A 16,651-nucleotide genomic window follows, 5' to 3' on the forward strand; every position below is an offset into this window, starting at 1 on the left:
GACGCTACATCTCCCTTGTAATCTTTAGTTTTTTGTTTTTTTTAGTTTTTTCTCATTTTTTTTCCGCTGAGCAGCATGTCAAGGGACGAATTTGGCAGCACTCCCCACTTTTCCTCCCCTTCTCTTTCCTTCACCTTCCCCCTCTTCTCTAGCACTTTCTCACCTCCCTCCTCCGTCCTTCTCCTCCTCTCCCTCCCTCCTTTCCCTGCTCGCCACCTCTTCCGGGGGACACTGACGAAGTTAACTACTAATACCCAACACCTGCGAGATGTTAATCATGTCACGATAAAGGTAATCGAGGCTCAGGAGTAGCTCTGCGACCTATGAATGTCGCTAACCATGACAGACAGATAGACACAGACACAGTTTATATTTGCGATTATTTATTATTTAAAAAAATTGGCATTGAAAATTACTAATAATTGAAAACTTTGGGGAATTTTCATTGGATTGGATACAAATCTGCGCAACGAAATGATTTCACGTGAGGCTAAGAAACATGGAAGATATGCAAAAAAGTACACTTATAGACTATTCCAAACACTTAAAAGACACCAGGCTCTTCAACACCCCTTTATATATAAGAAAAATGACTCAGAAACTCTTAATTGCGGTCAAGAGGAAACATTGCTAAACACATCCAAAGAGAATTGGATCAACCAGGCTTTAGTGCCCATGTGCGAGTACAAGCCCGAGGTACCCACAGTCTGACTGAACAGTTCATCTACCAGAAGTGGTTAAGACATATTATAATAGAGATAGATTAGAGATTTGTAAGAATATAGACAGGGTCGAGTTAATGATTCGAGTAAGAATTATAACGTTTAAAATTTAGCATTTTTTTGGAATTCACCTTTTAATTTTTCAACAAAACGCTCCATAATCCTCATTAACAGCAATTCGACAAATGCTACATAATCTCCACCAACATACTTTAACCCTCCCACAACATCTCCAATAACAGCCCTCCAAATGTAACACCATCCTTCTCTAACAACAATTATCCTTATGTGACCGAATCCTCCCTCAATCACGATAACCCACAATATCCACCAAACTCTATATATCCCCCAACAAACCATCACGTTATATCCCCTAGCAGTAACCACCTAATAATCAACACCAACCACCTCTGAACTCTCCAACATAAGCCAAAGGTAAGAACTGTCCTTGGTCCACTTTTTTAGGATTAATTGCGTCCACAACTACCCACACTAAATAAAGTGTGGGTGTTGTGGACGCAATTAATCCTTTAGTGCACCTGTAGCGACTGCTGCTTCTTCCCCCACCCCCACCTCTCTCCCCGCCTCTTCTCTCCCTCTCTATCCCCCCTCCTTCACTGCCCCACTCCGCCAACAGGAGCGCCGAACCTCGCTTCGGGCCAACGTAAACAAACACGCCAACATACCAGCCGCACTAATATATCTGGTTATACTCGAGACGCTAAACTTTGTGTGATCTTAGGGATGCTTGTATAACTGAGGACTTAGATGGAAGGTGCATGGTGAGGAAGATATGATGGAGATGTAGGAGACAGGTGAAGCAGAGGTAGGGGACAGCTGAGGTGAGGGAGAGGTAGGAGAGAGAGACGTAGGAAAAAGACTAGGGACAGAGCGCAGAAAGGAGACAAAGATGAAGGAAGGAGAGTGATATTAGAGAAAGTGGAGAGTGATAACAGAAAGAGAAAATTGAGAGAGGAAGATAGGAAGGCTGCGAGTGGCTGCAAATAGAAGAGATAGGAAAGAGTATCGTGAGAGAAGTGTTGGGTAAATAAAAGAATATGGGGGAGGGAGAAGCGGTAAGCTAAGAGAAACAGACAGATAAGAGTAGTTAAGAATAGTTAAACCTTTCTACCTGAGGGGAAAGTTTGTATGTCCACACCTCAGACTCTCCCATTGCTCCGGGATTTTTCATTACTGTGCCACACGCCAGTAGTGCTCATCACCCCCCCCCCCCCCCTTCTCTCTCTCTCTCTCTCTCTCTCTCTCTCTCTCTCTCTCTCTCTCTCTCTCTCTCTCTCTCTCTCTCTCTCTCTCTCTCTCTCCTTCTTCTTCTTCTTCTTCTTCTTCTTCTTCTTTAGTCTGTCTCAAGACTTTTCTTTATATTCATTGTTCAAAACGTTTTATCATGGTTTTATTATGAATCATAACTATTTTCTCACCTAAATGAACTCACTTAATTATGTTTGCGAGGGTTTTTGGCCTGCCTTTCTACCTTCAATCAACTTGTATTTATGTTCTAGAGCCTATTGGACTCTGCCAAACCCACATTTGAATTCATATATTAAGTCTACTTCCACTGCTTCTCATTTTATGCATTCCACTGAGAGTGTAGTATGTGGTGATCATGTATCCTCTGACTCTTCTGTCTTCCTGTGATGTGAAGTTTAATTCCTATAGTGTTTACTCATAGCTCATACCTCTCGGCTCTGATACTAGTTTTGTGTCACACCTCTAAACTTATCGTATTTGCTTCGTAAGGTTCAGCTCCTACAATCTTTTCTCGTACCACATCCCACCTATTTCTAGGAGGAACCTCTCCAAGTTTCTTTATGATTTATGATATGAGACCCTGTGATGGAGCTAGATGCTCCAGGGGTTCGAATAGGTATTGAACGATTTTCTAAATGCCTCGTTATTGAGGTTCCTGGAGGTTGCTATGATATTCGCCAGTTTAGAACTTTGGAGTAAGCTGCTGAAGTTATCCAATGTATATGGCTCTTGAGTAAGCTTTATAATGGATTCTAGGTATATGAATTTTGTCTCAGGAAAGGTAGTTTCCCCCTCCATTGTGGTCTTGTACTTGGTCTCTACATTAATTACCTAATACTTGCTGGTATTGAACTCAAGTAGCCATTTCTTTAAAAAAAAAACTCTGTAGTCATTCTAATTTTTTTTAATATTCTACAATCTTTCTTTCCCTTTTCTTATTAATGTCGCATCATGCGCATATTACACGTAAGACTGCCCCTGTGGTTAGATCAGGAATCAGGAATATTATGGGTGATGGTAATATGGTATATTTAACACGGCTATTTCTGTGTTAAAAGACGACAAGTGTATCGAATATCTATGTATGAATGGGTATGAAATAAATTATAACTTAACCTGTGTTCCAATGTGTGGGAAAACGTGTATACTTTAAGTGAAGGATTAAGGGCTTGTATGGAGTAATTTGTTCCGTCATGCATATGGGTTCGTGTTCCATAATATACACAGCCAAGAGTGCACGTGTGGATTTCATCTCTTTCGTGACTTGGTGTGTCAACAGTGTGGGTGGCGGAGGCGCAGGTGGGCGATGGTGGTGCAGGTGGTAGTGGTGAGCAGGGGGAGAGGGGATGTATGGGATGGTTGCTATGCAGGTGTTGGCATACGGGGATGATGCTCAGGTGAGGGGTGGTAGTGGCGCATGTGAGGTATGGATGCTACAGGTGTTGATGTTGAGCCAGGAGGAAGAGGAGGTCTGTGATAGGAGATTCCAGTTGTTTAAGATCGAGCCAGAGCGGAGGGCTGGTACTAGTTTGATTGATGCAGATTAAGTCACCCAAAAGGTGGCACGGGCATGAATAGCCCGTACGTGGTGGCCCTTTTGAGCCATTACCAGTATCAAGAGATGATACTGGAGATCTGTGGAGGTGCGACTGCACCCTGCGTGACGGGAGATGTCTCCCGTGTGTGATACTAGTGCCAGCACAAGGCTGGAAAATAGTATGAAAGATATGAAAGCAACAGAGGAGGAGCTACAGAAGTATATAGAAACATTAGTTATAAGCAGAGCAGCGAAATCAAACCAGATATCGTCGTGGATATTGAAAGATTTAACGGAAACACTGTCCAACCCTCTTACTGGTGAGAAACTCCCGCAAACCCGGAAGACTGAGAACGTGAGTCCCATATTCATGAGACAAACATGAAGCGATAAACTACCTAAAAGTTTTAATGACTCGTATACCTTTGTAAATATTGGAGAAGAAACCATCTAGATACTTTCTGAATATCTGGAAAGGAAAAATGATGCATCTAAGAAACGGCTTGATTTTTGCCAAAGAAAAATATGCTTTTAGAACCTGATAGTTTTGCAACAGAATCGCAACAATTCTGCCAATCCACTAGGGCTATAGTTTTTTCTCAATTACAATAATTTTAAGTAATTATAATTATTATTATTATTATTATTATTATTTTTAATTTTCTCAATAATAATAATAATAATAATAATAATAAGTAATGGTAATGTCTTCTCACAGATATTATAACATTGGATAAAAACACCCTCACTTATGTATTTGTGAAATTTATATATATATAATTGATATGTATTTATATACACCAAGTCTTTCACACTCTCTTGAGTGCTTTATCTGCTGAGTGCTGACGGTAAAAAAGTGTGGGCTTTTATCCTACGAAATAATAATAAAAATAATTCATTGTGTGGCGGAATTATTGTTTTATTATTGTGGCGGGACAGGTAGCCAGAGTGTATACACGTTAGGCATATATTGAGATTCTCCTCCCCCCCCCCCCTCAAGGTCAAATTACTGACCCCCACCCGAGGATGCAAACCCCTCACAACAATCTGAATAACTCCTGAGTACCTAATTGGTACTAGGTGAACAGAGGCATTAGGCGGTAGGAAATTCGCTTAACCATTTCTGTCCCGCCTGGGATTCGAACCTGGAATTCTCGAGTGTGAGTCGAGAACGAATCCGACTGTACTACCAGGTTACATGACGGGGCCCGGAAGCTGAAGCTGAACCTGCCAGCACAAGCGTGCGCGTATGCGTGAGTATAGCACACATACGGTCCAGGAGCTGAAGCTCATCCCCCGCAAGCACAGCTAGGTGCGTGTACACATACGCCAAGACAAACACACAGGAGGGAGCAAAACAGGAACCTTGATGGTCAGAAGTAAGGCGGTCGATTGAGGGAGGAGGTGAAGCACCATACTGAAAGCGCGGGAGGACCGTGGGAGAGAGATGGTATAGTATTCCTCGAGGAGGAATTCCTTTCTGTAGATGAACCTCTCTTGATCTATCACCCAGGCTGTCAGGAGGCAAGCTGCCGTGTGTGTGTGTGTGTGTGTGTGTGTGTGTGTGTGTGTGTGCGTGTGTGTGTGTACTCACCTAGTTGTGCTTGCGGGGGTTGAGCTCTGGCTCTTTGGTCCTGCCTCTCAACTGTCAATCAACTGATGTAGCGGTTCCTGAGCCCATTGGGCTCTATCATATCTATACTTGAAACTGTGTATGGAGTCAGCCTCCACCACATCACTTCCTAATGCATTCCATTTGTCAACTATTCTGACACTAAAAAAAAAAAAAAAAAAAAAGTTCTTTTTAATGCCCATATGGCTTATATTGGCACTCAATTTCCACCTGTGTCCCCTAGTGCGTGTGAATCCACGGTTTACACACACCTCGGACATGCCCTATTAAACCACGAATTTCCATATCCTATCTACTTTTAAAATTATAAGTTTTAAAAGCGTGCAGGTGTGTGTGTGTGTTTTAATTTTGCTTCTCTGATTGGTACGTTTAATCCTGTAAGTATGTGTGGGTACATAAGACAGTGCGTAGCTCTTTACTACCTTCATGCTGGCTTTATCATCTAATACGCCCCAACTTCTCTAAGACAACACGCATCTATCCCCGTCCCCTTGCTCCAGACCCTTCCATGTTTCCATCCACCCCTGCCACACGCTCAAGTATCCCTCACGTCGTGATCATGTCTCCTCTATGCGCCTGCCTGCGCATAGAAGATTCTACTGTGATCAGTTCACAGAAAACATCGCACCGGAGATTACATATATTACAACCTAACCTTATACTAAGCACTTCTATATTTATTATACTCAAGGGATATATGCATGCGAAGCTAATGAATTTAGAGGAAGTTAATGCATAAAAATTGTACGCTGGTACCTAAACTATACATAATGGCATCATGTGGTGAAAGTGTTGCCAAGTACAGATACGTGTAAATGAAATTGAAATTGAAATAAGTTTATTGAGGTAAAATACACACAAAGGGATGAGGTAACTCAAGCTATTCTCACCCCATTCAGTACAACGTGTTAATATATACATAGACACACATCACAAATAAACACATTACCAAACATTCTGAGAGGTAAACATATACATTTCCTCCTTCACAATAGTATGGTATCAACGTGTAATGTTGGAGAACAAAACCCCACTGATCTGTGCATAAAAACTGATCTAATTCCGCCTATTTCGTCAACAAACGTCTTCATTTCACACACCAATAGATCCTTCAATGCGCGTCTCGATGGCTGCATGTTTACATGTCTACTTGTAAATACTTCAGACTCGTCAGCATTGTGTCATCTTTGTGTCATCGTGAAGATGACCCCAACCCCTCCAGTACGTACCGGAGACAACCGGGAAGCTGATCATCATCATCATTAGTGAGGACAAGAACAACACCTTCACACAACTGACGGGGAAGGGAAGGGAAGTATCAGGGGGAAAGCGCCAAGTCATTACGACTATATAGCACTTGGAAGGGGTCATGATAAGGATTTGGGATGGGATGGGGGGGGGGGGGGGGAAGGAATGGTGCCCAATCAGTTGGACGGTCAGGGATTGAACGCTAGCCTGCAAGAAGCGAGACCGTCGCTCTACCGTCCAGCCAAAGTGGTTGGGATACAATTGACGGGGAACGAAGTGTTTACACACTCAACTGGCAGAAAATATTTACAGAACTAGTTGAGCTGGGTCATATTCCACCGTCCCTTTAGCTAGAGACGCCCGACGATGTGTGATATCTGAAGCCTCAATTGTCGCTCACTGCAAGCAATACCATCACACATTGTGCTTTCAATCCAATAACATATTGAACTAGGTAGTGATCATTAGTTACTGATACTATGGTCCAAGGGATATTGTGTTATTTCTGCAGACAAGCAGGCAGTTTTGAAGGACTGCACAAAGCCATAATCTTACAATTAAACTGATGGATCACTTGTGGATCACTTCTTGAAGATACAGACCTGCTAACCACTCTCACTGTGGTCGACATTATGGGTTTATAAAGACCACTTAGAATCATAAGTACTTGGCGGGCTTGTATAATCAATCTAGGAGGCCAAGAATACCAGAATCAATGACGGTGATAACTGGTGGAAAGAATTACTGTCTTCACAGAATTGGTTCACTTCGTTGAGTAGACAGATCCGGATGTAGCAGCATCAAATTGCTCAAATTGGATGATTGAACTTGCTCTAAACGTCCAGGTTGGATCACCTTGGAATCACGCTCGATGGCCTGATTCCTAACTCAAAAACCGACTTCTACTACAGTTCCAAGACATCAGTCCTCACAACAAGAAATGTATAGCTGGTATTAATTTTGTTTATATTCTGTTCTTGCTAAAGCCTTGCAAGGTAGACGTAGCACTGAAGTGATTTATCATGCTCGTGCAGCACAGGTGACCATCCGACAGGTGCTCAGGAAACGAAGCCTTCAGTGATTTCTAAGATGAATGCAGAGTGTCGGACAGAAAGTCAGCAGCGCTTAAGATCGCTCAACTGTTGAAGTTCAGCAGCATCCAGCACAAGCTGGTGCCTGAAACCCACAGTATTAGAGAAAAAGCAAGAAGCACGTTTTATGTAGCGAACTATGTACAGTGATGCCTCTATCTATGTATTGTGAAACTATGTACGTTGAGCGATGATGCCACCAAAAAGGGCAGATCTAGAGCAGATTGTGAAGAGGGCCATCTAGCAAGGAGATCATAGGAATAGTCGCTAGATGCCGCCCAGCAGCGGCTAGGTGCAGCTCTGTGTGTGGCTAGGTGCCGTAAACACACATTTACGCAGACAGCTGAACAAAAACAGACTAACAAAGATTGATCAACAAAGAGACAAACACAGAAACACTGAATCTTACCTCAGAAGCACATGCAAATAGGATAACATAAACATTATACTCTAATCTGGTAAAATCAGATCAACAGTCAAGAAACTTCAGTTAGCAGACAGTCAGAACATTGTTCACCGCCTGCGTGATACACTCACACTTATACTAAGGGGCCTCACGGCTGAGTGGACAGCGCTTAGGGGTCGCAGTCCTAAGGGCCCGGGTTCGATTCCTGGCCGAGGAAGACACAAATGAACAGAGTTTCTTTCACCCAGATGTTCCTGTTCATTTGACTGATTTCACCCTGATGCACCTGTTCACCTAGCAGTAAATAGGTACCTGGGAGTTTGACAGCTGCTACGGGCTGCTTCCCTGTGTGTGTGTGTGTGTGTGTGTGTGTGTGTGTGTGTGTGTGTGTGTGTGTGTGTGTGTGTGTGTGTGTGTGTGTGTTGGAGAGAAATATATGTAGCAGATATAATAGAGGAAAAATAGATTGGTTAGAAAGGCGGCTCTTTGCTAGCTCTCTAAGAGCTAATAGCTCGATTCTGCAGGCACAAATAATAAATACAGATACACAGAGAGGCGGGACCAAAGAGCCAAAGCTCAACCCCTGTATGCACAACTAGGCGAGTACACAAGAGAGTCGGGTGCAGGGAACCATCTGGACCGGTTACCGGATGCAACCTTATTGTCTTCTATTCCTCCTGACCCCTCCTCCCTTTCTTCCTTCCCCATTCCTTTGCCCCTACCTCCTTTCTTACACCTTTCTTCTTCCCTCTCCTCCTCTTTCTATTCAAATATTTTTCCTTCTCATTCTACTATCATTCAACTTCTATATTTCCATTTTTCTCTCCTGTTCCTCCTAATCTGTCCTTAATTCCAATCTGTATGTCTCTCCCTCTCCCTCTCTCTCTCCCTCTCTCTCTCTCTCTCCCTCTCTCTCTCTCTCTCTCTCTCTCTCTCTCTCTCTCTCTCTCTCTCTCTCTCTCTCTCTCTCTCTCTCTCTCTCTCTCTCTCTCTCTCTCTCTCTCTCCCTCTCTCCCTCTCCCTCTCTCTCTCCCTCTCTCTCTCTCCCTCTCTCTCTCTCCCTCTCTCCCTCTCCCTCTCTCTCTCCCTCTCTCTCTCTCCCTCTCTCTCTCTCTCTCTCTCTCTCTCTCTCTCTCTCTCTCTCTCTCTCTCTCTCTCTCTCTCTCTCTCTCTCTCTCTCTCTCTCTCTCCCTCTCTCCCTCTCCCTCTCTCTCTCCCTCTCTCCCTCTCCCTCTCTCTCTCCCTCTCTCTCTCTCCCTCTCTCCCTCTCCCTCTCTCTCTCTCTCTCTCTCTCTCCCTCTCTCTCTCTCTCTCTCTCTCTCTCTCTCTCTCTCTCTCTCTCTCTCTCTCTCTCTCTCTCTCTCTCTCTCTCTCTCTCTCTCTCTCTCTCTCTCCCTCTCTCTCTCTCTCTCTCTCTCTCTCTCTCTCTCTCTCTCTCCCCTTATTGCTATACATTCTGGGGCAACTGAGGGAGCAAATATAAGCCTCATTACTCAACGTTATCATAACATCTTAGACATATTAAACACTGATCAGAATTTATATACCTGTCCTTTTCATCGTATATTGGCTAATGAGAGACGCTCATTGGTCAAGGTCCATGACGTGGCTGCCCACTGATTGGTTGCTCGGCACGTGTTCCCTGAGTATGCCAGCAGATGTCATATCAGCATTTTTATTTGCATATTTCATCTCTAATTTCCTCATCTGAATCTTGTGCATCCTATGCCGAATATCTATCAACATCAGGTAAATAGGCGGGTTTAAAAATGGCGAGAATTGGATACTATATAAAAGAGATACGAAGAATGCTAAAATCCGCCCCTATCCCACAACGAACTGGCAACTCCTGTCACCCGGGGGGAGGGAGGGACATCTGAAAACAGTATGAGGTTCTCCCCAAATTCAGTCAAACACGAACGTCAGTCGTGGTCACACAGAGCGCATTATCCTACCATGTTTGAAGGACCTCCAGGCGACCCAGACTGAACCAAAACAATAATATTATTATTTCAACACACCGACAGAACGTTTTTTGTTCTTAATTACTTTCGTGTGTGTTCTACATTCCCCCACGATGGTCGTCTTAAAAAGTGACTACTCTAGCTGTCCCTTGAAGAAGAGGCCGCTCTCCGTTCCGTATAATGCAACAGGTAATCTATTTTGGTCTTTATTTGTATTATACATCCGCACCAATAACATGTAACTAGTGTATGGGAACAACACGTTACACAAAATGAAAGGTCACACTAAGTACTCTTAAGTGTGTGTGTGTGTGTGTGTGTGTGTGTGTGTGTGTGTGTGTGTGTGTGTGTGTGTGTGTGTGTGTGTGTGCGTGTGTAGTGTCTTTGTGTGTGTGTGTATTTAGTTTCTGTGTTTTGTGTGTTTTTTGACTAATGATAAACAATAGGTAAAGGTAACTGTAGGAAGATGACACAATAGATGAAGATGACACAATGGTTGAAGATGACACAATGGTTGAAGATAACACAATAGGTGAAGATAACACAATAGGTGAAGATAACACAATAGGTGAAGATAACACAATAGGTGAAGATGACACAATGGTTGAAGATAACACAATAGATGAAGATGACACAATAGGTAAAGATAACACAATAGGTGAAGATGACACAATAGGTGAAGATGACACAATAGGTGAAGATAACACAATGGGTGAAGATGACTCAAATGGGTGTAAATGACACCATTCATTAACATGACACGATGGGTGATTATCAACCATAACTCAGAAAAAAAATAATTAACCTTCATCTCTTCCAAGATCACTAAATACAGGTTTTAAACAATTATTTATTTAGTTGAGTGATTGTAAATATTAGCTCTGTTTCCTCCTGGTGTTCAGTATTGTTAGAATTAACACAATTAACGGTGTAAATACCATCTTTTTCGGTCATTAGTTTATTTGCATTACCTATCATCTTCCTACATCGTCACCATTCACCTCCCTCACTATCATCCTAATTACTACCTCCCCCTCACCTGCATTCACTATCTTCATATCTACCAAACCATTACTATCCTTACCACGAATTAACCCCCCTGTAATCGTACCTCTTATTTTCCACCCTCCCCTATAACCACTAACCCTACCACCCAATAACCACCTCCCCACCCTATAACTACCACCACCCACCCTACTACTACCACCCTCTCGGATATAATGGAACCTTTTCCAATTGTTTTATCTCATCCTTTACCTTGTTTAATTAATATCTAACTAGTACTGTACTCCTTTTCTTCTGTTTAAGTCCTCTGTTGTTTCTTTTCTTCTGTTTTAGTTCTCTCTTATTGCTGTTATCAGTCTCTCATTTTCTATAGAATTTTACTGACACTTTTTATTTGACATATTGTTAATAAATCATATACATAAATTATATACATAATATACATCTGTTGATCGTTGGTAACATGAGCCGTTATTGTGTATGGTCTTTATATTTATATATAATATATACTCATATATTTATATGCATATATATAATCATATTCATATATTGTATTACACTGGCATTTTACCTATTTTGTGATTACATCTAATTCACAGTTACATTAATAAGGGTTAATGAATTACAAAATGTAATTATGACACCAATAAGTATTATAACATACAATTATATGCTCCATTGTATTTTGTTGACCTAATTTGTTCCGGATTATTATTTTTGTCTATTTTACTAATTCCAATCGACAGTGGTATTGGAACATGACTCCCATGGTTCGATGTAAGAACTTGGCAGTCGGTTTTTAAGATCTCTTTATAGCTGCTGTTTTCGTGGTGTCTGGTCTAATTGCCTTGTTCAGCCGCTTGAAATGGTCGGGTTGAGAGGTTCCTCCGCACCTTGCTGGGTCGGTTCTCGGTAACTTAAATTCCTTCACTTCATCCTTATATCTCAAATGCGCGTCCTCGTATTCCAGCTTATTTGTCCTCATACCCCAGCTTCTTGTCCTCATACCCCAGCTAATTGTCCTCATACCCCAGCTAATTGTCCTCATACCCCAGCTAATTGTCCTCATACCCCAGCTAATTGTCCTCATACCCCAGCTAATTGTCCTAATATCCCAGCTTCTTGTCCTCATACCCCAGCTAATTGTCCTCATTTCCCACCTTTTTGTTCTCATATCCCAACTACTTGTCATATACCTTCCATGTGCTAGATATATTCCACGTGTCATACAAGCTTAGCACTTTCTACTCATAATTATCTTACCTTAGTTCAACTTACCACGTGTGTAATATTTTTAAAATATTATTTCAAATTCCTATGGAGACTAATGCCTAGATACTTTTTCCTATTTGTAAGGAATTTTGGTGATGAGTGACACGGTGCTTTCTTTATATATGAGGTTGATGTTATGTACCTCATTTACAAGGATGATGTTGCTCTTATGAACCTCATTGATAATTGTGCCTCATGGATAAGTATGAAGCAGCTTGCTTTTACATCATTGATAAGTATGAGAGAAGTATATTTCATTTCTGTAGTCAACCAGTGGGGTTTTTTTCCTTGTAAGTCCTCTGTTTAGCATATATTTGGTGCTGAATATTCGCTTCTTTCTTTTTTGTCATTAGTAATAATAGCGTCCCCCTTTGTTAGTTTATTTCTTGAGTTGTATTTATTAATTGTATTTTTTCTGCCTGATTCATACAATCGTATTTTAAATAAATTCCTTACAGATACGCTTTATATATTTTAATTATGATGAAATTCATTATTATTTTATTCTCATTTTTTTATTTTATTAAGAAAATATTTTTTATTTTTCATTTTACTTCATAATAATAACCTAATTATATAATATTAACACTCGTATTCAGTGTATGTATAGAGTTCATTCACATTTTAATAAATGATAACGTGTTTAATTAATAATAATAATAATATTAACAACTTTACAAGGCCCTTGACCCGTGCTGAGCGTGTCCGTAGAATGCGCGCGCATTGTGCTATAACCGCCGAGAACTTGTAATTAGTTGAACCATGTAATCGTTTGAACAAGGAATCCAAACCCTTAAGATTGTAGAGACGTTCATACAGTCTGATGGATGTAATATATGTAACCTATGCCCAAACAACGCAGCTTCTTCTGCGCTGTATCCTACCAGCACAGAATGGTGCTGTATCGAAACGGAAACAGCATACCATGGTTCTATACCTGCCTGGGGCAGCATATCATGGTTCTATATCCACCTGGGACAGCATACCATGGTTCTATACCTGCCTGGGGCAGCATATCATGGTTCTATATCCACCTGGGACGGCATACCGCGGTTCTATACCTGCCTGGGGCAGCATATCATGGTTCTATATCCACCTGGGACAGCATACCATGGTTCTATACCTGCCTGGGGCAGCATATCATGGTTCTATATCCACTTGGGACAGCATACCATGGTTCTATACCTGCCTGGGGCAGCATATCATGGTTTTATATCCACCTGGGACAGCATACCATGGTTCTATACCTGCCTGGGGCAGCATATCATGGTTCTATATCCACCTGGGACAGCATACCATGGTTCTATATCCACCAGGGAGAACATACTACGATCATTCATTCAACCACCACAGCATGGTCGACTATGGAAGCGGGGTCAGCATACAATAGTCCTATATTTAACGGAGACAGCACTTCACAGATCTGTATCCAACCAGAACAGCATGGTCTTGTATCCAAATAGCGCACTTCTCCGTGGGCGTGTATCTCAACGTGTCCGTGACGCTGTGAGTAGGTAAAGATGTCATGGTTAATATGATGCCCACATGGTTGAACTTGTCTCAGGTTCCCGGCTGTCATATCTCTTCGGGCGGTCATTATCCGGACACAGTCTATTCAAATCAGATGTCTATAGTTTACGGGACCTCCGAATATGCTTTAATTACTATGTAAATTTAACCGAATTGTCGCAGATTGCTTACAATTATATATATGCATTTCTTTAAGGAAGTTATGATATGAACAACAATGTGTTTTCATCAACAGGAAACGAGCAGACAGAACCGGAGGATCTGAGTGTGAAGTTTGAGGGAGAGGCGTATAGCTCATCCAATACACGCACGCACGATCCATGCGTGCAAGAACCCCGCATACGCACGCACGACCCATGCGCCCATTGCCCTCCAGCGTCCCTCCTTCGCACGAGAGAGCCGCAGTCACTGGCGAGACCCGCGCAAGAACCGCATGTTCCACCGGTGAATTGTTGCGATTGGCAGCGATTACGTTTGCGTGTGCCCTATGTATACGGTGAGACGACGCACTCACGCGTGCACGTGCGTGAGTTACAATTCCCTGACGCACATGGTGTATGCCCTCAAACACAAACGGAAACAAACAGCACACATGATAAGAAAGTACATGCTTCAACAGAATCAGAAAGAGAATCGACGAACGCAGGTCGACAAAGTCGCACACCAGACGCCCAGCACCAGGACGGTCAAACAATTGACGTTAAACCCGCGAACAATCAAATACCTGACTTCAAGTCCCTGAAGAACGAAACACCTGATCCAGAAAGCAGAATCAGTTTTAACCCAAGCGTCTCCGCCAGTACGTGTACAAGCCCCGACTCACTTCCAAGAGAAACCAGTCGAGATAGTCACAGCCCTCCAACCTGTGAAGTCAGGAGATTGCTGCCTCCCGTCAGGGCCACACCAAGGCCACACTCAGCCACACCCGGAATACACATAGCTACACCCAGGCCACACACTGCCATACTTGTTAACTCTCCCCTGGTCGACGATATCAGCCATTCGAGAATAGACAATGACCGGGTCAGTCCATCAGTTGGGCATAAACCTTCTGTACAAACAACGGCAAGTTGGTTAAGATTCCCAGATATGAGAGTCCCCGGAGAGATGCAGAGCTCTACCCAAACATCTCAACCTCACCGACCATGGCTGGCAGACGACCCTCCAAGACAAACGTCCCGCCAGTTTACAGAAAATGTTTCTCTGCAGCCTGCGCGGCCACGTCCACTTCTGCCGAATTCGAGCTTGTGGACAGGTTTGGTGCCGATAGCATGGCCTATGCCGCATCTTCTGCCTCCTGCTCACCCTCCCTCACCCGGCAGGCATCACAGGGAGTGCCACCCTCTCTCCCCCTCCAGGCACTCCCGTGAGTGTGGCTCTCCGGACTCAGAGTCGATCTCCAGTGACAGCAGCAGCAGCGGTGCAGTTCGTGGCGAGGCGCGGTACTCGTGCGCAGAGTGCAATAAGTCGTACTCAACGTACTCTGGCCTGAGCAAGCACAAACAGTTCCACTGCGCAGCGCTGGGTGCCAAGTCGTTTGCGTGCAAACACTGCGAGAAAGTGTACACGAGTCTGGGCGCACTCAAGATGCACATCCGCACGCACACGCTGCCGTGCAAGTGTCAGCTGTGTGGCAAGGCCTTCTCGCGGCCGTGGCTGCTGCAGGGCCACATCAGGACCCACACCGGGGAGAAACCCTTCCAGTGCCCGCAGTGTGACCGGTGCTTCGCTGACCGCAGCAACCTGCGGGCCCACCTTCAGACCCACGCTGACGTTAAGAAGTACGCATGCGTCACCTGCCACAAGACCTTCTCCAGAATGTCTCTCCTCAACAAGCACACCGAGGCCGCCTGCCCAGCACTACATCGACGCATGCAACCGTGACGCACTCACTTATTGTCCTCATCTATGTAATCATCTGTATTGTCCTCCCCTACTTAATCCTCATCTGTATTGTCCTCACCCACTTAATCCTCACCCGTATCGTCATCCATGTTGTACTCGCTTATAGCCTACAGATCCTTATCTGTGGTGACTTAAAGTTCGGTTCTTAAAGGTGCCCAACAGCCCTTACTGTGCTAATCAACTCAAGTCCCATTCGCATTAAATTGGTTAGGACGAACGTTCAAATCAACCTTCTCAGAGACACCTGATTCCTGGATAATGTTCACTGACTGTGTGAACATGTCTCTAATCCCTGAATAACGTTCAGTGAAGCAGTGTGAACATGTCTCTAATCTCTGAATAATGTTCAGTGAAGCTGTATGAACATGTCTCTTATCCCTGAATAATGTTCAGTTAAGCTGTGTGAACATGTCTTTTATCCCTAGATAATGCTCAGTGAAGCTGTGTGAAAATATATGAGATCCTTGGATAATGTTCACTGGAGCTGTGTGAACATATATCTGATCCATGGGGGTAATTTCCACTGAAGTTGTGTGAACATATCTACGTACCAATTTGTTCATATTTATACCAAAAACAGTTGAGAAATATTTTTTCACACGAGTGCGAAAATGTACCTGTATTCCCAGCACCTTGTCTAGTCCTGTAAATAAGTTTTTGTACGGTTTTGTAAATAAAACGTTATATAACGTAGTCCATCTTGGATGTGTTTTATCAAATACACTAAATTTATCGTCATAGCTTAGCTCTCTCGATCTCCTGATCTCTCCTGACTCTTACCTCGAAAGGTCTTTATCAGCTCTCTCTCTCTCTCTCTCTCTCTCTCTCTCTCTCTCTCTCTCTCTCTCTCTCTCTCTCTCTCTCTCTCTCTCTCTCTCTCTCTCTCTCTCTCTCTCTCTCTCTCATACCCCAACAAATTCAACAGAGCTCCTTACGCAATAATATGCTATTAAACACATATTACAAGCACTAAAGTCTGGCTTACTACCATACTTGCATGGGCTGGAGAAATATGTCTCCCATAAAGTTTACATAAGAAGGGCTTTTTACATTGTCAAGTAACTCACAG

General features: G+C 43.1%; 1 protein-coding gene across 3 annotated transcripts in view; it reads left to right on the forward strand.

Annotated features, from left to right (window-relative positions):
• Positions 1–16,284, forward strand: part of LOC123756549 (protein escargot) — a 148,860-nt gene extending 132,576 nt beyond the window's left edge. For 2 of the 3 annotated variants that reach the window (XM_069331222.1, XM_069331223.1), the window contains one exon: positions 13,913–16,284. In XM_069331222.1, coding sequence (XP_069187323.1) covers positions 13,913–15,561 — 1,649 coding nt within the window. In that variant the 3' untranslated portion in view covers positions 15,562–16,284. Of the gene's footprint in view, positions 1–9,833; positions 10,060–13,912 lie in introns of those variants that run through there. The other variant, XM_045739798.2, reaches the window with a different exon arrangement.
• The last annotated feature ends 367 nt before the right edge of the window (positions 16,285–16,651 follow it).

Source organism: Procambarus clarkii, chromosome 25, assembly GCF_040958095.1.
Source record: "Procambarus clarkii isolate CNS0578487 chromosome 25, FALCON_Pclarkii_2.0, whole genome shotgun sequence".
Taxonomy (NCBI): Eukaryota; Metazoa; Arthropoda; class Malacostraca; order Decapoda; family Cambaridae; genus Procambarus; species Procambarus clarkii.